Consider the following 27237-nt stretch of genomic DNA (forward strand, 5'->3'; position numbering starts at 1 on the left):
CCACTCCCACTAGCAACAGAGAAAGACCACCAACGCATCTCTCGAACAATACCAATATTATTACTAAAAATAAGATTACTAAATGTAGGTTAAAAATCTCTTTGTGGTTATTGTTGTCTCTAAAATATATCCCACAAGAAATACAGTCAAAATATGGGGTTTTAAAATTAAAATTACCTGAAATAATCCCTCTCTGCATGGTTACATCACCTCCTAGATATATAGCTAGGTTCACTTGTTTCAGGCTGCTTTTGCTTTTCAGTTTTATTTTAAGATCTAATTTTTAAAACATTATGTGGTTCTAAATTCAAAACTATAAAAACAAATCAGAAGTATTATCCAACTCTGTCCCCTTTACTCTCTATGCTCCATCCATTCTCCTGTAAGTAACTATTTTCTTTAGTTTTTAGCCCACAACCTCCCACCCCCATTACTTCTATTTGAAAATATAAACATGTATATGCAGAATATGATAAAGGTCATGATTTGGGCACTATATTCACTGCTACTGACTGGCTGGGGGGGGGGGGGGGTGTATATGTATCTCCACACTCCCTTTCCTTCTCAGAAACAAGCATATTATATATACTCTTGTGTACCACCTTCCATTTTTTTTAAACACTAAATCCTAAAATTACCCTGAAGAATTGTAAAGACATCTTCTTTATTATTATATTCTTTATAAATGAACAAAATGCTCATTACAGGGCCATTTCATCATTTATTCAGCCAAGCCCACACTGAAGGACTTCTGGGTTGTTTCCAGTGCTTTGTTTTCGCAAGGAGTGCTGTAAAGAGTAAGTGTGGGAACGAGTTACTTCTTATTTTGGGAACAGATTCCAGGAAGTGAGGCCACTAAATCAAAGAATAACGGCAAATGTGATTTTGATAGAAATTATACCAATGTCCCTCCTCTCACCCTCAAACCATAAAAATCAGGCAGAAAAAAAAGGGATGGTAAGGAAATTTACTACTGTTGGAGACATCTCATTTCTAATTTTTCAAACCAATATTTCACTCTGGTAAAAATTAATTTTGAATTGTTCTATTGACAATAAACAGCTAACATATTATAGCATAACTAGTTTTTCTATACTGAAAACTCTGGAAGAAACTTCAAAAATAGCAGGTATAATAACAGGAAAAATGGGGAGGGAGGCTTAAACACAGGAGCTCTTTTCTGGCAGCTGTAGTTCTGAAATTCAATGACTTTATGAGTGAAGCTCTTGGGATTTCCTAAAATAGGATAGGATTCAAACATTTTAAAGTAAGTGGAACAAAAAGCTTTTACACCGAGCTTCTTTCCATTCCTATTTATTCCGAATTCTGTATATTTAGCAAGTTTTGAAACCTAAAGAAAACAAAGTAAACTTTGTTTAAATACAAACCCCCGTTTTAGTGGTTAATGCACTTTATATATAATATAGAAATGGAATTACAGAGCCTGTCCAAATACCCTATGTAGTTGGTTTAACAAGGACTTCCTGTTACCAACTGGCTCCAATGAAAATGATCTTCCTTTAATCTAAAGAATGGGCGGTTAACTGGCAGAACCGGATTCTCCAGGCGTGAAGTAAGCAATTTGTTCTTCTAAGCAAAAGGACAACTTTATCTCAAACTTATTTGGCTTTCAATTAAGTTAACTATATGAAAATGTACAGAAATTGCCTGTGAACTGTAAGATAGAGACTTAATTTGATCAAAACGTTACAGATGATACTCAGTTTTTCTCTCAAAGGCAGGACTCCAACACGGCAGGTGGAAAAGCAACAAAAGGAGCAAGACAAAGGTAATAAACCACTCTTTTTTTTCTTTTTAATATGAGGCACCCATAGCCTGAAATCTGTGACATTTAAAAATAGCTCAACAGATAACTAAAATTACTTGTTTTGCTCAGATTTGGACCAGGCTACCGGCAGCTGATCTGCTTGTATATACTGCTAATAAATTGAACAGGATCTGGGTTTAGAGGTCTCAGAAATAGACCACTATAATAAAAATCAACTTCTTTTAAGTCCTTTAAAAAAAATAGCTTCTCATTTTGAAACGCTGGAAAGTCAGATCCTATAGGAACAAACTTAAAACTCTTTCTTTTATAGACTGGTTATACATTAGTCATACTGTCCTTGCTTTAAAGAACACTTAACAATGAATTCTGAAAATAAGCTTGTGCCCAAATCTGACACATACGTATAACCTTTAAAAATTTAAGGTAATTTTCTAGAAGGTCTTAGTTAATTCCTTCACTGTTGTTTCCAGAATATTTTAAAATTAATTTGAGGAAATTAGAAAATAATCTGCTAAAAGGACTACTGTGAAATATCAAAGTACTCACTTTTTTAATGTTTTAGCTAGAGTACTAAAAGTAATTATAAAATTTAATATAAATATATTTGATTTGATAGTTTTACATTTTTTAAGTCAGCATCACTTAAATACTACATATATAGGTAGGTGTAAGACTTTCAAAATAAAGCAATAGAGAGAGGCTTAACCAAAGCAGAGTTTATTTTCTGATATTTCTTCAAAGTTATTTTATAATTGTTACCATATTATGTATGTACAGTGTACTTTCATCAGGTAAGTAAGAGTCTTAATATTTAAACAAGTCAGTTAACAATTAACTTATTTAAACTAAGTAAAAAGTAAAATTTTAAAAAGGTCCTGAAAGACTACATTACAAAAACATCAGATAATTTAAACTTGGAGAAAATATATGCAACTTGCAATATGTCTGTTTGTTTTCCTTACTGAAGTATACAAAGAGGTAACTATTCCAATAACATCAGCTCCTTTCACCCTGAACTAGGGAAATTCTGCAAGCTATCCTCATACACAAAAACAAAAATAGTAAAATAAATACCCCATTTGATGTTAGATAAGAACTGGTTACATTTCTTGAAATGTTTTATTTAATCAGTAAAATAACTATAAAAAGAAAATACCTATAAAAATCTATAAATCTATAATGTATCTATTCCAGGGTATATTTCGCAAAGCACTAGGTAACTTTTATTTATATTTCTGTTCCTGGAAATGTTCCTTGTCTGTCTTAGGGTGGAGAAACTTTTGAGTCATACAAGTATACTTTGCTATTCCCAGAACAAACTGTCAAAGTTGATTACCATGTTTATAAATTAATGTTCTTTCGTTTTGCAAATATGTTTAAGCTCAAAAATATAGTCAGTTATTGACTATAGAATTCAAAACAGTATAGCAATGCAGTAAGTTAAACATGCTGAAAGATTCACATTTGAATAGAACTCTTCCAACATTAAAAAGGTAAATTTAAGGTACAGAAAAGATTGTGTAAAATAGTATCCTCATCAATTTCACCTAGCCTCAGCAATTAAATAACTGTGAGCTTAATATTTTATGTTCATGAACTTTGTCTCTTCCAACTTTTAAATTCTAATATGCTTACATGTCTCATTTTGCTTAATATTCTATTTTAAAAAGATATATGATTAAGTTGGAAATAGTTATACATGTAGTTATGAGTATACACACGTAGTTATGAGTATGCAACTACTAGAAAATGCAATTTATATACAGCATGTAAGTGCACCTGAGTACCTATATTAAGTCAATTTCTGCCGGAAAAAACAAGGATTTGGGGAACATTCTGAATTATGTTAATTCTGTAACGATAATCAATATGGCTTTCAGTCAAGATGTACAGAACAGGAATTCTTCCCTCTTCTACATACAGAAATGTTCGATATGGCCTTGAGAAAAGAAAGGCCAATTTTAGAATTACATATTACATTTGAAGTACAAAAGAGAAATTTCCAAGTGCTAGAAATGAAGAGGGAGCATACTCATAGCCAAAGTAGACAGTAGGAATTAAAGTAACTCAATGAGCTACTAGAAGCTGGGGTTAGGGTTTGTGCATAATAGGGAACTAAAACTGAGCTTCCTAGATGAAGCAGTGAACTACAAAAAATAGGACAGTCTATATACAGAGACAGGGAACTCTGTTGGCTTGTCCAGGATTACAACAAGAAGTGAGGGATCCGCTCAGGCTATAAAAATCTCTAGAGAAAAATTAGGCCCATATTTATACTGCCTGGGCTACAACAGGCAGAACCCATGGGGCCCTATTAGTGACAACCACAAACATGAGATAAGAATGTATCCACGATGGAGGGCACCGGAGACATTCTTATATCATTCCCCACTGAAGATAAACTGCTGACAAACTTCACTAAATCTACTTGCCCACCGCCAAGAGAAACAGTCAGTGGCCACAACAAACAAAGATATTTATTCCTCAGAAACCAAAAACAACCTAGTAATGTTAAGGATCTTTAACATAAATACCCTTTAACTATTCAAAGGAAATAAATGAAGACATAGGATCCATAAACCAAGATGAACACAGTATAAACTTTATAGTTAATTTTACATAAACATCACTTACTGTATTATGCATGCCATGATATACAGCCCTGAAAGGAAATCTGTTTGCCCTGTAATATCTGTAACATATAGAGATTTATATAAAAAAAAAATTCAGCATATTTACTTGTTTTTCCCCAGTAAAGTTATCAAGATTAATGAATATAAAATACATATCAGCATATTCTGAAGAGTTCTGTAAAGTACCTTTTATTCAAATATGAAAGTCTGGTACTCCTTCAGGAAACTGTTCTTCCGTGATGGGAAACCAGGGAAAGACAACCTTGGTAAGGGTCAGAGTCAAATATCTTGGTTTCCAAAATCAGTGACAGTAACATTCACCTCCCCAAAAGTATTTTGCAAAGATGTACTGTGCTACAATATCAATTTGAAATATTTTATTTCTTAAAAGAAAAAAATTTTTAACTATGATGCTTTAGGAAAAAAGGCTTTTGATAGAATTGGCCATTTATTTCTAATTTTAAAAAAGCAAGCTCTATCCAGCCATAAAAATGTTAGAGGGGGCTGTTTCAGGATTTGTTCCAAGGCATACTACCAAAGAGGAAGTTGGAGACCTTGCAGTTCCTGAGAAATGTAAAGGTTGTTAAATGCTTCGTAGCAGTGATATGAGCATTAGGTAGAACTTGATTCTCATGAATAAAAATTCAAAATGTTTTGTTTTGATCCTCTCATTGCTAATCTGAGTCTCCAATACTGTTACTTTTTTCTTTTTCCCATATTATCAAGAACACAAGTCCAGTAAAAAAATAGTGCAACAGAGCATATCTGCTATATACTGTAAGAATTCATACTAACAGGTTAGTACAAGAATAGGAAACAGAAATCTCTGTACATAAATAGGAATGAAGTATTCCTCTCTTCCTATTATCTCATCTCAGCCTATGACTGTGAGCTCAGGCAAAAGAAATTATAACCACCCCGATCTCTACATGACGTAAAGGACAGGGTCCAAAATTCCTTACAGACTTCCTGTGACATAGGTCTATGAGATCAGAACTCATTCCTTTTCTTCTTCTCAACTACAAAGTGTTTAATTTGGTCTGATTAAATTAAAGATCCTAATAAAGCTGCAAACAACATAATTACTTTAGCTCTGATATGCTATATTACCTCCTGCAAGAACTTTTTTCTTTTAAACACAGTGTTTATACTAATAATATTTGATACAGATCAACTTCATTTGTTTATTTCACTAGGATAATCTATCACTATGGATTAGGAAAAAAGAACAAATCTTCATCAGGTAGATTTATATTCTAATGTAGGCTTTGCCACTTTTTAGTTGTGTGTCTTCTGGCAAGAAACTTTACCCTGCAGACACTAGGAAAATTAAAGTTGTTAAGGAAGTAAACAACCAAATAAGGGGAACTTCAAAGAAAACTATACAAAGAAAGTGGAGAAGCTGAAGTTCTTTAATGAATTAGGATTCCCTGCCTCTCCACCCCCTTACCCCCAATCCTAAATACATGAATTTTCAGATTGAAAAAGCTACTAAATGTCTAGCAAATACTGCAGAAGAATCTACCCTGGGTATGTTATTGTGACATTTTAGTACACTAGGAATAAAGAGAAAAGGCCAAGAGTTTCATGAAAGGAAATTTTAAAAAAACACACAACGGATCTCACAAAAAATATCAGGAATCAGATGGCAGATTTCTCAAGGGCAACAAAAGAAGTGAGAAGAAAACAGCAAATTTTTTAAAATTCTAGGGGAAATATATAACTTCCAAGTAAAAATTATATCCCCAGAAAATATTTGGTTAGTCATAATAATCTAAACATAGAATACTAATTAACCAAAAATTGTGATATAACTATACTGAGAGGTAAACACTGAGGGAAGGACAGGGATGCGAAAAAAGGTTAAATTCACATCTATCGTAACAGGGATTCAGTATAATTTTTAAATGTGAAAAAGCAGAAACACCTACATAAGTAAATTACCTAGAAATAGGGGGTTTAAAAGCAACTTATAGCTAAGAAGCTGACAATGACTCCCTTTGGGAATTGGGAACTGAAAATGAGGTTGGCTGTATATTTTTATAAGTCTTGAAATGATTTGATTTCTTAAACTGTGTATATGAATTAACTTGAAGAAAATTAAAATCACATTTAAAAAGAGACTGTTTATATTCCCACCAACAGTGCAGGAGGGTTCCCTTTTCTCCACACCCTTGCCAACACTTGTCCTTTGTTGATGTATTGGTGATAGCCATCCTGCATCTCTCTAACGATTACTGACTTTGAGCATCTTGTCATATATCTACTGGCCATCTGCATGCCCACTTTGGAGAAGTGTCTATTCAGGTCTTTTGCCCATTTTTTAATTGGATTGTTTGGGTTTTTTGGTGTTGAGTTTTGTAAGTTCTTTATAAATTTTGGATTTAACCCCTTATCAGGCGTTATCATTGATGAATATGCTTTCCCACTCAGTGGGTTGTCTTTTCATTTTGTTAATGGTTTCCTTTGACTAAGATTAGTGCAGCCACTGTGGAAAACTCAAAAAATTAAAGATGGAACTGCCTTAATACCCAGTGATTCCACTTCTGGGAGTTTATCTGGAGAAACCTGAACCACTAATTTGAAAGAATAAATGCACCCCTATGTTCATTGCTGTGTTATTTACAATAGCCAAGATTTGGAAGCAGCACAAGTGTCCATCAGTAGATGAGTAGATAAAAAAGCTGTGATAAACTTACACAATGGAATACTACTCTGCCATAAAAAAGGCAGAAATTTTCACCCATTGTGACAACATGGATGGACCTAGAGAACACTATCCTAAATGAAATAAGCCAATCAGAGAAAGACAAGTACCTACGATTTCACTCATATGTGGAATTTAATGAGCAAACTGAACTACCACAGAGAGCAGGCAGAAGCTGGGGGGGGGGGGGGAGGCAGGTTGTGGGAATGGAGGGACTGAGCAAAAAAAAGAAAAAAAAAGAACTCGTGGACATGGACAATAGTGTGATGATTGTGGGAGGGGAGAGGGGTGGGTAGAGGTGGAAGAGGGAATAGAAGAGATAAATGGTGATTGAAAAAGTAAAATAAAATTAATTTTAAAAATGAGACAATTTTTTAAAAGCTTATGGCTATATCAAAAGTGACATGCCATTTTAACCACTTTTTAAAACTTTTTAATTTTTTAAACTTATTTTTTATTGCTGACTATATAACATATGTGCTCCACTTGCCCCCCTCTGCCTTTACCCCCTCCACCCACCCCAGGCCTTCACCACACTACTGTCTGTGTCCATGGGTTATGCATATACGCACATAAGTTCTTTGGTTAATCTCTTCCCTTTCCCCCCTGCCTCCTTCCCCTGAGACCTGTCAGTATGTTCCATGCTTCCATGTCTCTGGACCTATTTTATTAGTCAGTTTATCTTGTTCATTAGATTCCACATATAAGTGAGGTCATATGATGTTTGTCTTTCTCTGCTGGCTTATTTCACTTAGCATAATCTCCAGGTTCATCCATGCTGTCCCAAAGGATAAGAGATCCTTCTTTTTTACAGCTGCATAGTATTCCATGGTGTAAATGTGCCACAGCTTTTTTATCCACTCACCTACTGATGAGCACTTGGGCTGTTTCCAGATCTTAGCTATTGTAAATTATGCTGCTATGAACATAGGTGTATATATGTTCTTTCTGATTCGTGTTTCAGGATTCTTAGGATATATTCCCAGAAGTGGGATCACTGGGTCAAAAAGCAGTTTCATTTTTTAGTTTTTGAGGAAACTCCATACTGCTTTCCACAGTGGCTGCACCAGTCTGCATTCCCACCAGCAGTGTACTCGGGTTCCCCTTTCTCCACACCCTCGCCAGCACTTGTTGTTTGTTGATTTGTTGATGGAGCCATTCTGGTAGTCTTAAGTGATACCTCATTAGTTTTAATTTGCATCTCTCTGATAATTGAGCATTTTTTTCATATGTTTATTGGCCACCTGTATGTCTTTTTTGGAGAAGTGTCTACTCAGGTACTTTGCCCATTTTTTAATTGGATTGTTTGACTTATTTTTGTTGAGTTGTATGAGTTCTTTATATATAACTGGCAAATACGTTGTCCCATATAGTGGGTTCCCTTTTCATTTTGATGATGGTTTCTTTTGCTGTGCAGAAGCTTTTGTAGTTTTATTTTTGTAGTTTTATTTTTTCCTTTGTTTCTCTTGTCCTAGGAGATGTATCAATGACAATTGTGCTACATGAGATGTCTGATATTTTACTATGTTTTCTTCTAGGATTTTCATGGTTTCGAAACTTATATTTAAATCTTTAATCCATTATTTTTAAATATGTCTTTATTGATTTCAGAGAAAGGAAGGGAGAGGGAGAGAGAGAGAGAAAGAAACATCAGTGATGAGAGAGTCATTGATCGGCTGCCTCCTGCATGCCTCCCACTGGGGATCTAGCTCCCAACTGGGGCATGTGCCCTGACTGGGAATTGAACTTCAATCTCCTGGATCCTAGGTCAATTCTCAACTGCTGAGCTGGACAAATCATTTATCCGGTTTGAGTTTATTCTTGGGTATGGTGTTAGCTGGTGGTCTAATTTAATTTTTAAGTGTATATTGTCCATCTCCCCTTAGATAGTAAGTTATTCAAGGACAGGCAATACTGAATATATACTGCAACACTTAAAACTTTGCATATATTAAGCCTCAGTAATTATTTGACAAAATGTCAGTCCTTTAAATCCAAAGGAATAATATCAGGACATTGGCCCGGCCGGGCGTGGCTCAGCAGTTAAGCGTCAGCCTAGGATCCAGGCGATCAGGGTTCGATTCCTGGTCAGGGCACATGCCCGGTTGCGGACTTGATCAATGACTCTCTCCTCATTGTTGTTTCTGTCTCTCTCTCTCTCCCTCTCCTTTCCTCTCTCTGAAATCAATAAAGATATATTTTAAAAAATATATAATATATATATATATATATATATATATATATATATATATATATATATATCAGGACATTGGTTTAACTTTTTATGCAATGCAGGCATCATTTTTACAACATCCTCGACTGGGACATCTTGAACATCTCCAGTCATGGCCAGCTTATCATCTCATGAAGCAGTTCATTCCATCTTGGGAAAGCTCTAGTTGTCTGAAGAGTCTTCTTTATACTAATTAAACTTCTCTCCGTGCAATTTCCACCCACTGCCCTTTGGAGTTATGCCAAGTAAGTAGAATTCCTACACATTTTAGAAAACAGTTGTAGATATTTCCTGTATCTTCTCTTTTGCAGGACAAATATTTCCATTTCTGTGACTAATTCTCCATATACTATATATGGTCTTCCAATCTCATCCTTTCCATGACAGTTTGCAAATTCCTAATTTGTGAATTTTCATCTCAAAATTTCACACTCAGAACTTAACATAGTCCCTCTCCCATTTGCTTTGACTAGCACAGTCCACAGTGGAACAAATACCTTTCTTAGTCAATCTAGGTGTGACACTATTATTCGTGAGAGCATAATGACTATTCTGATAGTTCTGACAGAAAGCTTGTATTTAACTAAAATCTCCAGTAATTTTCATAAGCACTATTATGAATGCAAGGGCCTTCCACTTTGTAGATATGAACTTATTTTCTAAACTAGGTAAATATTTTATATCTACCCTGGTTAAACATATTGTTGTTACTTTTAGTAAAGTGTTCCATGTTATTTTAATAGTTGAATCCCAACTCTGTTAACATAATCTCTCTCCAAATGTTGTGCCATCAACATATTTGATAAGTATGCCTTTAAGACAACATCCAAATCACTGATAAAATAGTTGCATAAATATATCAAAACTGAGTCCCATATCATAACAGCATAACATTAGAGTCCTTTTCCTGTGATACTGATATTATGTGTGGTTCAATGAGCTATTTGTTGCTTTTTAACAGCTTCCTTTTAGCTGCAAAAATATCATGAAAGGTACTATTGGATGCCTTTCTAAAGTCAAGATGCTCTGTGAAAATTAAGTATTTTATTAACAAAGACTGCTATTTATTCACTTCATTTTAGATATATATGCATATAACTATATATATCATTATATATAAATTATGCACATCAACTTGAACCTATGGATAATTACCAACACAATGTCAATATTACCAGTGCCCCTAAAATAAGATTTTATATTAATATATTATCACATTTGTAAAAATCTCAATATAAAATAATGTTAATCAATCCAGAAGCCTCAGAAATTTTAAGATAAATTCAACATTATCCATATTGCTTAAAGCTCTCATATGAAATCTTCCCTGTCACTATACTGGTTTTCATTAAATCATGTATATTTAGCAAAAATTAGTATATTTTTAACACTACATAGACCAAATTAACTGGGAACAGTATCTCTAATAATAAGGGCACTTTCAGGGTGCTCTTTCCATTTTAAAAGTTGAAGGATATGGTCAAGTCAAACTTTCCACTAAGATATATCTTCCTATATCAAGAAAAATCAATGGCCCTGGCTGGCGTGGCTCAGTTGGTTGGGCATCATCCGTGCACGAGGATGTTGTCAGTTCAGTTCTGGTCAAGAGCACATGCCTGGGTTGCCAGCTTGATCCCCAGTAGGGGGCATGCAGGAGGCAGTCGATCGATGTTCTGCTCTCACATTGATGTTTCTTTCTCTCTCTCCCCCTCTCCCTTCCTCTCTCTCTAAAAATTAATTTAAAAATCTTGGGGGGAAAAGGAAAATCTATTATTATGTGGCAGTGTCATGATACAAAAAGTTATTTTGGGGCAGCTGTATCTCTATCACTGCTTTCTAAACTACTTCGCTCAACTGAATGGACTCAGTAGCCCCACATCATACAAAGTAATTTACAAATTATTTTACATTACTTTTTCTATTTTAGTGATGTTTATGAGGAAATTCTTCCTGACTTTTCTAATTTTTAAACCTCTTTTCAGAAACTTAGGATTTTTGGGGGGAGATAGGTATAGCTATGTGAAACCAACTGCTTCAGGGGAAAATACTAAACTTTTCTTTATTCAACAAAACCATTTTTGCTTTTTAGGAGGAAAGGGAAGATGAAGGACCGACTTCAAGAACTAAAGCAACGGACAAAGGAATTGGAACTCTCTAGAGACAGGCATGTGTCAACTACAGGAGCAGAGGACCAAGGAATGGTTCTGCAACAAGCTGTTATTTATGAAAGAGAGCCGGTAGCTGAGAGACACCTACATGAGGTCCAAAAACTCCAGGAGAGTATTAACAATCTGACAGACGACGTTCAAAAGTTTGGGCAGCAACAGAAAAGTCTGGTGGCTTCAATGAGGAGGTTTAGTCTCCTTAAGAGGGAGTCGAGCGCGACGAAGGAGATAAAAATCCAAGCAGAACACATTAAGAGAGGTTTGGATGACTTAGTAAAAGAAGCTAAAAAATCAGAGGCAGAGAACGGTCCATCATCCGTGGTCACAAGGATACTTAGGTCTCAGCACGCCGCAATGTTCCGTCATTTTCAGCAAACCATGTTGGCATACAACGACACAATAGCGGCGAAGCAAGACAAGTGCAAGACATTTATTGTCCGTCAGCTGGAAGTGGCTGGGAAGCACGTGCCTGACGAAGAAATAAACGACATGCTGCACCAAGGAAAATGGGAAGTTTTCAATGAAAGCCTGCTCACAGAAATCAGTATCACTAAAGCACAGCTCTCAGAGATAGAACAGAGACACAAGGAGCTTGTTAATCTGGAGAATCAGATGAAGGACCTAAGGGAGCTTTTCCTTCAGATCTCTCTCCTAGTAGAGGAGCAAGGGGAAAGCATCAACAACATTGAAATGACAGTGAGTGGCACGAAAGAGTACGTTAACACTACTAAAGAGAAATTTGGGCTAGCTGTGAAATACAAAAAAAGAAATCCTTGCAGGGTACTGTGTTGTTGGTGTTGTCCATGCTGTGGCTCAAAATAAAGAAGCTATTTTAGAAATGTCTGCAGCTTTGGGATGAAGGATGCCCCGTATTTCAGCGTCCTGTTTTTCTTCACTGCACAGGTTCATTCACATACCTTTCATCACTATTAAGTCATAATTTCCCCCTTCAGCCCTCACCCACTAGAATTGCATAAACTTCCGAAGCCAGTGACAGAAAACGTCTTCATTTATTAAACTAAAACCAGTATCCTTAGCTGTTGAAAGTGAGGTGAATGATCTTAAGTTTCTAATCAGGTATCAAGCTCTATTATATATTTCTGTAATTTCCAATGTCTTTAGAAGATGAATGTCAATAAGTGGCAACTACTTATACAATCCTTTTGGTTCATTTGAGAATATTTTGGTAGTTAAGAATTGTATAAAACAAGACTTCAAAGGGTGCTATATTCAAGCAAAATTAAATGGAAGCTGTATCAAATCTTTTATGCTGAGATACATCAGATAACTCAGTGGTCAGCAAATCCTGATAAGATCCAGCTATGTACCTGATGAAGAGTCTAGTTGGTAACAGGAGCTGAATCTAGTTTAAGGCCTAAGAAGACAAATTAAGGCACTGTTTTCCTGAAGACGGTTTTCTATTCAGCACACTGTATTACATACAGATCAGGAGGGTTGGCAAATGAAGTAAAAAATAAAGACAACTGTATTCTTGAACATTTCTCCATCACTTTTTTGTAAAGCCCAGCACTACACTAGGGGCAAGGGATATAGTTTGAACTCACAAAGGCATAGAAATCTGTAACACATTCTAGTGGAGAAAACAGGTAACAAATACAAATATCAGATCACGCTAAGTTCTTGACAAACAAAATGAGGATATGATGAGACAGAGACTATCAGGGTGGCTTCTTTTGGCAGGGTGGCAAATGAAGGCCTCTCTAAAAGGTAGTATTAAGTGAAAATCTAAATGATGAGGACAAGGGATGGTACATTCTAGGCATAGGGTACAAACAGTAGAAAGACTCTGAGGAGGGTATAATTTACTCTGTTCAAAACAAACAAACAAAAAATGAATAGTACATCTATATCAGTGGCAAAAAGAGCAGTAAGGAAAGAGGAAGTTAAGAAAGGTCAGCAGGGGCTAGAGTTAAGACTTTCTAAACCATGTAAGTCTGAAATTTAAGCAGTATAATCAATGAAAAGCCCCCAGATTGTTTTTGGCCTGGTAATGTCATATAATTTATATTTGAGAAAAGTCATCCTGTCTATTGTATGCAGAGTGGGTTAGAATGGATTTGAGACAGGTGAGTGGAAGACATGCAAATAGGTATAGAAAACAACTAGCTTAATGAAGTAGTCCCAGGAAGAGATGATGGGGGCTTGGACCAGGATGGGAATGGAGGTGGTGGTGGTGGTAGCAGCAGTACTCAAACTCGAGATTAATAAAGTTACTTGCTATGTTCCAGCATAGTTCTAGTAATTTTACAAGTTTACAAACAAGAACACTGACATACAGAAAGGTTAAGTAACCTGTCCCAGGTCACAGAAACTGTGTCTAGAGATTCAGGACTTGAACTCAGGCAGTATGATTCCAGAGTCAGCTCTTAACAACTATATACTATACAGTGGTGATTTAAAAAAAACAAAAGTGATAGACTAAACTGTGACAGATTTAAGAGACAGAAACTACAGGATACTGATTGGATGATATTGCCATTTACTGAGAAGGGAAAAGACAGAAAGGAAGGTTTGACCAAGGGAATCCATGACGATAATAAAATGTCCAAGTGGAAGTTTCTAAGATATTAGTTAAATCAGTAGGAACTCTTGGGAGATGTCAATGCTGAAAGTACAGATTGGGGTCATTTGAGTAAATAAATGGTATTTAAGGTTAGATGACTTTAGGATGAAGTCACCTAAAAAGTATATAAAACACTGGAAGCCCAGAACAGAGGCTGGGGCATTCCAAAACTTAGATGTAAAGCAGAAGAGTTAATAAAGGAGACTGAGAAGGAACCAGCAATGAAGTAGGAGGAAAACCAAGAAATGTGCTGCAAAATGCAAAAGAAGAGTGTTTAAGAAGAACAAAGTTGGGGAAATTGTTGATTTTAGGGAAAACAGGAATGGCAAAGTGACGGGGTTTGGGAACACGGTGGTAATTTGCTGAGCCCAACAAGAACAGCTGCAGGGAACTACGGGGATGGAAGCACAGCTGGAGTACACGGAGGAAACGCGGACAGGGAAGACAGCGGCCCCTGCAGACCGCTCTTCCCAGAGGCTGGCTGGAGGGCTATGGAAAGAGGGCAGGAGCCGGAGAGGGCTGTGGAGTCAAAGGGCTCTGTAATGCTTAAAGCTAGGAAACACGGGGGCACATCCCACTACTGGGAATAATCTGGAGAGAAACTCGATCTAAGAAAGGGAAGAGAGCATGAAAAAGCAGAAAGGGGGGCCACCTGGAGCACAAATGGAGATGCTGCCTTGGATAGGAGAAGAAACAATTCTTCCATATTACAGGACAAAAGGCAAGATTTAGGGATAAAACAGATAGCTGAGCAAATTTGGTAGGAAAATGAGAATTCTTACGTGACAGATTCTATTTCCTCAAGGAAGTATGAGGCAAAATTATCTAATGAAAGTGCAGTGGGATTAAGGGAGAACAGAAAAATATATACATATACCTCCTAACACTGTAATTTTTAATTTATAAAATGAAACTGAAAAGCTTTTCACTGTGTCACATATGTCAGCTTCAAATGTTTCAAGAACATTATAAAAAAGATAAATTGAGAACTGACGATTATCTCCCTAGCTAACCAGCGGCAGCAGACATCTCTCTTCTGTCCCTTCTAAAGTTGTGCTATATCCTTTTACCTAGTGCCTTACCTTGTTTGCAATGATTCCTAAATTGTGTATCATGAAAACTGAGAATACTAAGTACTATGTAATATTCATTAACATAATTATATCCAGATGGATTTGTAAAATAATAATTTTCTATTAACATTTATATCTATACATAGCATTTTAGAGCGAGGCTCCAACACAGAAGAGTTCAGTAACGTGTCACATACAATTCTGTTATATTTTAAAACCATAGTTATCATCCTAACTTAAGCATCAAAAATAACAACATGATATTTAACTAATTAGCCGCTGAACATTTTGTTCACATACTTAATAGGCACTAATAGTAATGTTTCCTTAAAATCACTGCCTTAATGGAAAAAAAAATTCTTAAGCATTGGAGGCACTATATTAGTAACCTACTGGTTCTGAAAGTACGGAGTATTAAAAATGAAAGCAGCATGAGTACTATTCTTACCCACTCAACTATATTGTTTTCTGCAATCAAAAGCTGGCGTGGTTCAGCAGCTGAGCATCCACCTAGGATCCAGGAGATCGAGGTTCGATTCCCGGTGAGGGTACATACCTGGGTTTCAGGCTCGATCCCCGGTGGGGGGCGTGCAGGAGGCAGCTAATCAATGGCTCTCATCACTGATGTTTCTATCTCTCTCTCTCCCCCTCTCTCTTCCTCTCTCAAAATCAATAAAGATATATTAAAAAACAAAAAAGCTTCATATAGCCTAAATTCATATGAGACACATCAAAACTGGATCTCCTAATTCATCTCTATCCAGACACAACATATCAGCAATAGTAACTATTCACATCCACCATCACATTTATAGAACACTAGTAAAGCACTGTACTAGATGCTTTAAACACATTATTTGGAATTCACATGAAAACAGAGGCATTAAAAACCTTATTTACAAGTGAAGACACAGAAGCTCAGAAAGATTAAGTAAGCTATCCAAGGACTGACTCCAAAGCCCACACTTTCCCCTATTCCAGTAGTTCTCAATTTTTGCTCTGCATCAGAAAGATCTGGAAAAACCTGTGGAAAAAAACCAGAAACATTCCTGGCCCTACCCTCTAAAATTTAGGAGGCCAGGGCTGATATTGATACAGGTGTTCCCTGGACAATATCTTGCTGCCTAACTACACTGCCAACAGGCTTTTCTTTGTTGATTTGTCATTAAATAGAGTGTGTGGAAGGGGAAGGATGGGAACCTCTGCAGGCTGCTTGTGCATAAATTACGAAGGAAATCAACCAGCTCAGCCACATTAGTGTAAACTACAGCTGCTAGGAGTGAAGCTGGATGCCCTTAGAGACAAAGGAAGCCCTCTGCAAGAAACTGTGCAGGTGAGGGAACAGAATACATAAGGTCTATGAACATGACAGCTTGGTAAAGCTCCACTGAAAGAAGAGAAATCTTAAGCCAATGGACCCTATAAATATAGTAAGTAGGGGTTTCAGATGGTAAAAATGGTAAATTAGGGAACTCGCCACTATATCTAAGGATCGAGTGATTCGGTGGCATGGGTAATCCATACTTCCATACTTCTGGGTTTCCAGCACTCTGAAAGGGACCCAGGTCCTTCTTTTATTATTTAAAGGTCTAACTTAGTAAAAGTACATTTGACTCAAATTCTAATGAGAGTATTAGGAAAATCATAACCTAGTTAACTTCTCCTGGGCATGTATAATCAAGAATATGATTTAAAAACAAACAAAAAAACGTGCAGACCAACATTTGTCTGTAATTTATCTAGAAGGAAGGAGAATCAGGTAGGAGACAGAAATCTCATATTGAAAAAGTAATGATAAAAGCTTAGTTGTTTCTAGTATGGAAACTCACTGTCATGGTTTTTAGGTTTTGGTCATGAAATCCTTTAGGTGTTTGAGGAGAGCTACAATCTGCTCCCAAGAAAAATGCACATGAAGTCAGAATTGGGTATGTGATTTCACAGTTCCTGGGAGGCCACCCACAGTGCAAAGACCTCCAGATCAAAAAACTCTTTTTTAGATACTGATGCTGTGTCATTCATATGCGAGGACCCAGGCCCCTCGGATATCTCCTAAATGAGAAACAACGAACATTTAATAAATGGACTTTAAATGTGGGGGGAAAAGTCTTTTTTTATTGAAATGTTCATAACATCTTGTAAGATCATATTGCAGATATTGTTTTCTTCCCTTAGTGAAACTCCTCTATATTTATCGCTTTTGTTGTGAAGTGTTGGCCAATTTGTAAGACTTGACCAAAGGTTAAGTTAGGTCATATGACTCCACAGAAAAGCAGACAGTGTGTAATGAGAATATGGCTCCATTCCAAGACTTCAGGTGTGCCAACACAGGTAGAACTGTTACTATTCTGGGAGGAAATTTTAGCCTGTGGATCTCCAGAGTTATTCCAATGATAAATATTAGGAGATTCAACCATAAAAAAAAAAAAAAAAAAAAAAAGAGGGTAATTTGCTATTTCTCTGAGGCTACCTTAGAGGGGGGAAATGTAGAAAGAGCATGAGTCTTCTTATAACATCAGTGTAGCCTTAGGGTGCTGAAAATTCAATAGGTAAAGGTGTTTAAAATACCTCCCAGCTCAGTTCTTTCCATAGGTCATCAACAAACAGTGCCTTCTATTTTTTTTTAATTAAATATTCTTTATTGATTTCAGAGAGAGGAGGGGGGGGGGAGGGAAGGAGGGAGGGAGGGGGAGAGGGAGGGAGAGAGAGAGAGAAAAACATCAATGATGATAGAGAGTCATTGATAGGCTGCCTCCTGCATGCCCCACCCGGGGGTCGAGCCCACAACCAGGGCATGTGCCCTGACCGGGAACTGAACTTTGATCTCCTGGATCACAGGCCGATGCTCAACCGCTGAGCCACGCCGGCTGGGCAGTGCCTTCTATTATTAATGGAAAACTCTCTGGTGGGTGTTGAGCTTCAAATTTGGGATTACTGCTGATTTCAGTGCTATTTAAAACTGCAGAAGTTGTTTACTTTTTCTCCTGGAAAGGTCTTCTGTATCTGTCAAAAATTACCTAGTTTTGAGTTTTAAATTAAGTTATAAATGGTTAAAACACAAGTGTGGGAGGCATGAGGGTAGATAACATAATTCACACCTCAGTAAGTAAGAATATAGGCTGAAGTTAATCTCTACAGTAGATATGAGAGAAAAAGAAAGACTTTCTAGCTAAATAAACCACTTAATTACAGGGCAGAATGTTTGCATGGCATCTACTCTTGTTCTCTTTAGAAGGAATATAAATCACTTTTACATTTTTACTGAAATAGATTCTTGTAATAGCTACAGTAGGTTCTTGTTATTATATACAGCTGAATACAAATGCAGAATTACAGTATTTTACCGCTACTCCTATTACAGAAGAGGCATTCAACCACTATCTGCTGAACAGAACTTCTGAGCTAATAAAACACAGAAGCCCAGTGATGTTCCATGATTCTGACCTTTCAGGAGAAACCTCAAGTCTATAACATAAAGTGAAATTCGGCTGAGGCTTTATCTGCAATGACATATGCTATCAGACTCATGTGCAGGAGCAAGTCAGGCAGAGATAGACTGTCCAGTACCTGCTACTGGGGTCATCCACTCTGCCTCCCATAATATGAATGAATCTGGCTCTATCAATTTGTAATTTTGTGATTATAGACAATACTCTAGTTCTTTAGGTTTATTTCATTCTGTTGAATGACTGAATCTTCTCAGAGATCTGTGGTTTTTCTCTATGTGCTCATTAGAGGGTGGGAAAAGAAAATTATCTAGGTGTTTAAGTGAGGGCAGGAGAGAAGCAGGTGTGTGCAACATGGAGCACTGCAGACTGCCTCTAAGTCAGGTGCCCTCCCCATACTTCTCCACAACCCACCAGCCCCTAGCACTGAGCTTAGCAGGGTTCTGCTAGAGGCCCCTCCCACTTACTATCCACTAGACTTTTCAATGCCATACCTAACAGGTGCCAGAGTTGTATCAGTTAAAATACAGAATTTTCTAGCTGCATAGAGCTATGAAGGCAACCTGAAGATCTTAAAGCAGAGAAGTAGCAAAATGATCAAATTTGCATTTTAAAAAGAATACTCATATTCTTTATATATTCTTACTTTATATCACTTATTAAGGCATGTAAAAGCATGCACTGGTTTTATAATTTTAAAAGCCTCAAATAAATGAGTTCCTGCTAAGGAATGTGGAGGAAACTGGAGGACAGGCAAGAGTGCAGAAGGGAGACTTGTTAGGAAACTACTGCTCTCAGTAACGGGGGGGGGGGGGCACGAAAGGAGGTAACATCAAAGGGAACAGAGAGCAGCAGAGATCAGAACTGACGTCCAGACAGAAACATCCAGGGGAGGAAGCAGGCAGGAGAACTATCAAACGTGGGGCTTAGGAAGATGTTCAACATAAACATAAAAAAGAGTAGGACACAAAATCTTATATAGGATCACGGCATACGTTCCATTTTTACAAAAATATGCACAGGAAATTCATCAAAATAGAAGTAGTTTGCTCTGCATGGAAAGTCAACCATTTTTTTAAAAACTCATTCTTTCCTACAGTTTCTAACTCTATTAAGAATATACTTTCTTGTACATTTTGTATATTTCTGAAGCACATTCATTTCAAAAAGCAGCTTACCTTTCTTAATGAAAATTCTATGGTTGTATAACTCCCTTGAGAAAAACTGGTCAAATGGCAAACCATATTTCATAAGACATAATACCATCCACAATTAATTCTCACATCTTTGTGAGACTTCACTCACTATGAAATTATAATAGTGAAGCAATCACCCTAGTTGTGGGTTTTCTTTCTATTCTAAAAATTCACTAGCTGCGAGAGGTGATGGAATTGACAGCAGGTATCTTGCTGACAGTTACCCGATTACTCAGTAATCACTGCAGTCACTCATGAATTGCATGCCCCTGCCTCGAGGCTCTTCTACTTCAGTCTGTGTGACTGACTCACCTCAAGTGTCATCCTCTCAATAACATCTATTATGTTTATCCTGACTATAAGAGTAAAGTGCCCCTGTCACCACCACCATTACCACCACCACCACAGGATTCCTGATATTCTTTTACCTGCTTTGTTTTCAATATACTTATCACCTAATGTATGACATAATTTATTTATTATATTCAATGTGTCTCACCACCTAGAATACAAGTTCCTGAGATACACATGGATTTTTATTCTTTTGTTCCCAAATATGTCCCCGTTGCCAGAACAACCCCTGGCACATAGTGGATGCTCAATAAATATTTGCTGAATTAACAAAGGCATGAATGAATAATGCATAAAAGAATAAATGCCTATTAAATTTTAAAAATCATACACAATTATTTTATAAATGAATATTAGTCAATGTTTTTTACTATAGAAATCACTGATTTTTCTGCTTAAACATGTGTGAAGACTTATTTAGCCTATGGGGTTCAACAAAGTTCACTCTTCACAGATATGTCTATTAAAGTTTCCTTTAGATTCAAAAAGGTGAGAATTATATAAATCAAATAATTTCTCTAATTAGTTAAATGTATGAAAATTAAATGGTATAAGCTTTACCAATAAATAATGAAAATAAGTTTCACTTTTTGGGATTAGAGCTTCCAAAATAGCTCATTTAAAAATATTCATTTGCTGTTGAGGACCACTAGGGAACACTGCTCACAATTTCTCATTTAACCACGTTTGTCTGTTTTTTTTAATCGCTAGTAATGAATCACAAGAATGAGGGCAAATGCACAAGAAGGAAAGGGCACACAATCAGCTTACTCCAATTTTAAAGGCAATTTAAACTACTTTCACTTCACTATGTCTTGTAGTTACAGCACCACCTGGTGTTTACTATGCAGAAATGCTATGAGGGCAAGTAATGCGAAAGTCCTGGCAGTTTTTAAAAAAGGTTTAGGCAGCTGGACAAAATGATATAAGCATGTGACTAAGTGACAGAACACATGTTTAACGTGGAAATCTAGAAGTAAAACTGAGAAATCAGTGTGGCATAAGAATAATAAGCCACGCAGATAACTTTCAAACAAGAATGCTCTTCAAGGAAAAAAGGACCACGGCAGAACACAAGTTAGCTATTCGTGGAGGAAACACTGGAAAAACATTCTAGAACTTTGTGCATAAACCATTTCAAAACGCAAATTTGATAAAAAGTAAATTATTTTTAAAAAGTTTCTATTTGAGTCCCCAGGAGCTCTAATTATAAGGCTTCACCATAATACAGCCTCAACCCTTAATCCCCACGGACAGCATGTAACAAGGCCTCGGCATACTACCAGCTCCCAGGTCACTAACATGCATTCCATTACACGAGGGCAGACTGTTTTAGCTTACTCAGTATTCTGCAGCTTAGGTGAATTTCCCCCTTGGCCAGTGCCACTGCCTCCACATTTACAATGACACCAACGTTACTTACACCAATATAGGCTTTCCTGATATCCTAGGATGTCTTAGCACTTCTGACATTGTCTCTTTTGTCTCTTCCATTCTCTCTTCATCACTAGAATCCACAACAAATATTACCCCATAGGACTCAGCATAGTAATTCTTCCAGATTCCCCGAATTCTTTTTCCACCTCCCAAGTCAAAGATGGTGACTTCGAACTTTCCTTGTCTAAGGTCAATTTTGGAAAATCCAACAGTAGGAGCTACATCTTCAGGATACTCTGTTTTGAATGATATAAAAGAAACAATCTTTAGACTTTAAATTAATAACAGTTTAACTTCACAACTTAAATGACATATAAAGTATATACTTTAATAAGAAGGAATGTGATCAAATGGAATGTTGGAAAAGAATGTTTATTATGTCCTCACAGAATGAGCATTACATCTAAGCATACTAGCTTGGGGGAAGGGTGGATACTATAAAATACCCAACTAGAATTTACACTCCATGCAGATAGGAATTTCTGTCTGTTTTTGTTCGTTAGTTTTTATTAATATAAACCCATCTCCTAGAATAATGCCTAACATATAACAGTTACTTAGTAAGTATCTGTAGAATGAATAAATAAATGAACTTTTGCCTTTAAGACTATTTACTCTCCAAGTTACAAACAATAAAAATTTCAACCCTTCAACACTACAGACATCTCCAGGAACCATAACGACCTCTGTGGAGTTATTAAAAAAAAAAATCTGACCACTTAGAGAAGAGTTTAAAAGAACAAAAGTATGGCAGGAGCTTAAGAGCAGGACCACTCTTTTTTAATTAACTGAATTCAAGCTATAACTGGAATAAAAAGACTTGTGAGGGCAGTTTACAAATATAAAGAGATTTCATTACTTCTACAGGAACATGCTTTAGATGTTCTTGTAAGTTAATAACTGAATTTTTTCTCATCTGTATATGACAACACAAAGAAGGTACAGGCTATATACGATTGTAACTGCCAAGGAGTGGCAGTGAGAACAAGAGATTAAAAAGATCACTAAGGTTCAAGAACGGCTTAAACTACAAGCTGGGACTCAGGCCTTAGAGTTAGGTAGGATTCAGATGGAAAAGTGATCTAAGTAACAGGAATGGCAAAGGCAAGAAGTATGAACTAGCTGAACACTGTGGGTGGAGCGAAGCCTTGAGATTGTGAATGCAGGCTGAAGAGAGCTCTGAAGACAGAATTGCAAGCTAAGGAAGATATTCCAGCTGACCAACAATATAATTAAGGGGACTAGGTGGGACTGAGAAACAGACTTGTAACACAACACTCCCTTTCACCAAGCACTTTAGGACACTTTACACAGCTCCCAAGAAAGTTAACAGAGACATCACAAATCACATTTGTAAGACTTTCTTATCTAGAAGGAGGAAAGGGCAAGTTTAGAAGCAATATAAGCAGCAGGATATTCCAAAAACAGGATTACACTAGACATTTAAAAATGTGAAATCTAGTGCAGGCCAGAACTGACTTCCACAGTTAAAATAGGCAGCTGTCTTTGAGTAGGATTTGAGAGAGACCCTCAGGACATTTTCAGTGAAAATAAACAACTACACTGGAAAGAGATAAAGGGACTAAAATGCACAGAACATCTACTCAGTACCAGGATTTGTTAGGCGTTAGGATGCACAGATAAATCACAGGGTTGCTGTCCTCAAAGAATACACAGTGTGATACAGAAAGGCAGAGTATTAATGAGAGCAGAGTAAGAACCAGTATGTTCTGTGAAAACTCTAGATAGTGTGAAGGTGTCACAGACTGCATGTCTGTGTCCTCACAAAACTCTTATGATAAACCCCTGACCCCAAAGTGATGGTATTTGAAGGTGGGGCCTTTGGGGGTTGATTAGGTTTAGGTGAAGACATGAGGGTGAAGCCCCCATGATGGGATTAGCCTCCTTATAAGAAGAGACACAAGAGAACTTGTTTCCCTCTCTTTGCTCCACCTGAGGACACAGAGAGAAGACACCAGGAAGAGGAGTCACCAAGCATCTGACCATGCTGGCACCGTGACTGCAGACTTCCAGTGTCTGGAACCATAGGAAGTAACTGTTTGCTGTTTAAGCCAGTCTATGGTATTCTGTTACAGCAGTCCCAACTAACTAAGACAGTGGGCACTGTCTATAGCATTCCGTTACAGTAGCCCAAACAAAAGAGGGCGTTCAAGAGGAAAAGCGTAAAGAGAAGGAAGGGGTGAGTTATAATCTAGAGAGGCTTCAGAGGAAATGAAATGGGAGTGAAGTATTAAAAGCTACATAATTATAACAAAAAAGGGAGAAGAACATTCTAGGCAGGAAAGCAATATAAACACAGATAAAATGATGGCAATGTTCCCAGGAAGCCAATTCAGATTAAGTAATTTTTTCAAGGTTACATGGTAGACAGAGCCAGAACTCAAATCCATGTCTTCAGGACTTTAAATGCCTGTTTCTTTTGGTACATGGAACACCCTACCCTCTTTCTCTATTCTTTTTTTTTTTTTTTTAAATATATCTTTCTTGATTTCAAAGAGAGGAAAGGAGAGAGAGAGACAGATAGAAACATCAATGATGAGAGTCATTGATCGGCTGCAGCCCGCAAACCGGGCATGTGCCCTGACTGGGATCCTAGGTTGACTCTCAACCGCTGAGCCACGCCCGGCCGGGCTCTCTATTCTTTCCTCTGGTTCCTACTCATGATTCTGTGTTTTAAGACTTGAGACTAAATATTCAGGTTATAATCTTCCCCTAAATCCTTCTCTGATGATCCCTTCCTACTTCCAGTATCACTTACACCTTCTATCATAAATTATGTCTTCTTGCTGGTCCTCACAATAGCCTATGCCTTCCCAACAGCTGGGACCTGTCTTTGTATTCTTAGCACTCAGCACAAAGCATATAGTGGCTCAATTCCACAATGCCAGCCTGCTAAGATAGCTGAAGCTGCTCTCCTATGTACATCCTTCCTTTTTCCTTCCATATATTTATCTATCCATCCATGCTTGTAATCATTTATTGAGGGCCTATTATATAGAGATCAAGCATCAGACAAGAACCAGGGGTACAAAGACATATGGTTCCCAACCCTGACAATTTCAGTAAAGTATATGTGTAAGACAACCTCTAGAAAGCCCAAGATAAAATGAAAATACATAAATCAATAATTACTTATTGAACATCTGTTATGTGCTGTGTAAGGTCTAGATATACAGAGATTAGTAAGATCCATCTTCTGACCTTAAAAAGCTTTTACATAAGAAGAAAAAGGAGGAAACATATAAACAAATAACTACAATGTAATGAAAATGTGTTAATATACAACAATACTAGGGACCCATTTACACAAAGGATTTTCCCACCCAAAATACCAACAGTTCCTTAGGAGCTTTTAGGAAATAGCACTGCATAGTCAGAGTCCTGGTTATTTTACTGAGCACATGGCTATTTAGGATAAAGACTACAGTCCCTAGTCTCTATGGCAATTAGGTGTGGCCGTGAAAGCAGGTTCTATGTACTGTGCTAGTGACATACTGTTAAACACTTAATTGGGTCAGGGGAACTCATAATAGGTAGTGTTTGCCAATTTCCATGGTGTAAATACTCCCACTATAGCCAATTTCAAACTACCAACATGAGGTAGCAGAACACAGAGCTGGAAAAGAGATCTGCATATTTGGCTCTTGCTAACTGATACGAGGCAATAAGTGCAAGAAGGAGCCAGATCCAGAACACCACTGATTCTAGTCAATGGCAGGTGAGCTGAATGGCAGGTGGTGGCTTCCAGTCACACACTTAAAGGAAAGGAGGATGGCCTCCCCTTGACCATTATCTCTTCCTTCCAGCTGAAATGCACTACAGTCATGAGCCACCTTGGAGCAGGTAGGCAAGGGAGAACACTTGTAATTGCAAAGCAAATAGGAGAAGGAACTTGAGTCACTAACACCACTGAAATGCTTTGCCAACCCTAAATACTTTTTGACTGTGCTGTTGAGAGAAATAAACTTCTCTTTTGTGAAGCCACTGTTATTTTAGGTCTCTGTTAGAACAACCACACCTATATGCAATCAATACAATAATTTTGACAGCCATGAAGAAGAGAAGTTGATTTTTGAAAGAAGTTAAGCTCAAGATAGGGAAAGTACTCAGATAAGGAAGCTATAGTAACGTTAAAGATAAAAACACTGTGGGTCTGGATTTAGACAATGGCAATATAGGAAGGAGATGTATCTCAAAAGAAACAAGCAAATATCAATAACAAAGAAACAGAGAAGAGCCAGAAATAAACTGAAGTCATAAGTAAAGTTTTCAAGAATATTGCCTACTACACATAAGGTGTGGCCCGAACTGAGACAGCAAAATGAGTAAAGCTGCCCTTTGGGAATTTACCATTTGGAGAGGTGCAGAGATACATAAACGAAAGGGCAAGTAAGTAGTAATACAAGCAGGTACAGTATAGGTACAGTACAGGTAAGAGTAGGACAAAACAGAGGAAGTAGTCAGTTCTATTGATGGTAATGGGTCAGGCAGCAGAAGATCAGAATGGATTTCATTAGGAGACTATGTTACAAAAAAAACATCTTCAGAGATAAGTAGATATTCTGTCTTTAAAGATAAGCAGATAGTCTCTCTACCAAGACAAGTGGAAACAGTATAAACAATAACGCAAAGGCATGAAAAGGCTCAATTTGGAAAAGTTCAAGTATTTTTACATAACTGGAATCTTTAAAAAAGAAAAAGAGGAAAAAAATAAATCACTGGAGTAGGCTGAACAGTAAAGATGAAGAACAAAATCAGAGCCAGAAAGGAGCTCAAAGTTGAAGGCAGTTTTGACTATTTTTTCCTTTGACACTCTGAGCATTTTCTGAACTCAGATAAAGAAACTGACGGATACATGGAAGTGGAAATGGGAAGAGGAGGTGCCTAATGGAAGGAGGGTATTCCAAGTACACATAACAAATGCGATGATCTGACTAGATTCCCAGAGTCTGTTCCCTTCAATGTAAGGCTCTGAAGGAATGGAAGATGTTTACATGAAGGAGTCACGGCCTGAAAGCCAAATCTGGCTCACCAATTTTTTTTAATCTTCACCCAAGGATAGCTTTTTACTGATTTTAGTGAGAGAAAAAGGGGGGAAGAACCATCAATGGGAGAGAGAAACATTGACCAGTTGCCTCTTGCGTGGGCCCCGCAGCCTTTTGGAATATGGGGTGATGCTCAGCTAACTGAACCACCCCGCTAGGGCTCACCAGCTGTTTTTGTACGGCCCTCGGGCTAAGAATGTTTTACACTGGAAAATAATTGCAAAAAGAATATTTCATAACACAACAAAGTTTCATTGGAACATGACCATGTTGACATGCTGTGTATGGCCACTTTCATACTACTATGTCAGAGTTGCACAGTTGGGAAAGAGAGCATATATGGGCCTCAAAGTCTAAAATATTTACTGTCTGGCTCTTTGCAGAAGTTTGCCAGCCCTGTTTAGATGATGACAGTGAGTGCTCTGCGAGGATATAACCCAGGAGATAGCATGAGGGAACCAAAAAGGCTTTAGAATAATCCACAGACAATATGTCAATTACATCTACTGTTACATAGTAAAATTTGAGGAAACAAAATGTTTTTATCCAATAGCAAGTTT

The 27237-nt window shown here is 37.1% G+C and overlaps 2 protein-coding genes across 5 annotated transcripts in view; one reads left to right on the forward strand and one right to left on the reverse strand.

The window, feature by feature from the left end:
• The window catches only part of ARL13B (ARF like GTPase 13B), a 68601-nt gene that overhangs the window by 24125 nt on the left and 17239 nt on the right, over positions 1–27237 (reverse strand). For all 4 annotated transcript variants that reach the window (XM_081139414.1, XM_081139413.1, XM_081139416.1 and 1 more), the window contains exon 3: positions 21598–21847. In XM_081139414.1, coding sequence (XP_080995540.1) covers positions 21598–21847 — 250 coding nt within the window. The remainder of the gene's footprint in view (positions 1–21597; positions 21848–27237) is intronic.
• Positions 1523–13313, forward strand: STX19 (syntaxin 19). The gene is made up of 4 exons (XM_081139417.1): positions 1523–1573; positions 1739–1789; positions 9425–9607; positions 11452–13313. Exon 4 carries the CDS (start codon positions 11465–11467, stop codon positions 12347–12349), a length of 885 nt encoding a protein of 294 aa, XP_080995543.1. The 5' UTR covers positions 1523–1573; positions 1739–1789; positions 9425–9607; positions 11452–11464; the 3' UTR covers positions 12350–13313.

This window comes from Miniopterus schreibersii, assembly GCF_964146895.1.
Source record: "Miniopterus schreibersii genome assembly, chromosome: 5".
NCBI classification, from domain to species: Eukaryota; Metazoa; Chordata; class Mammalia; order Chiroptera; family Miniopteridae; genus Miniopterus; species Miniopterus schreibersii.

Excerpts from the sequence above, each read along its gene's own strand:
- STX19 (XM_081139417.1), top strand. The coding sequence starts at position 11,465 with ATGAAGGACCGACTTCAAGAACTAAAGCAACGGACAAAGGAATTGGAA.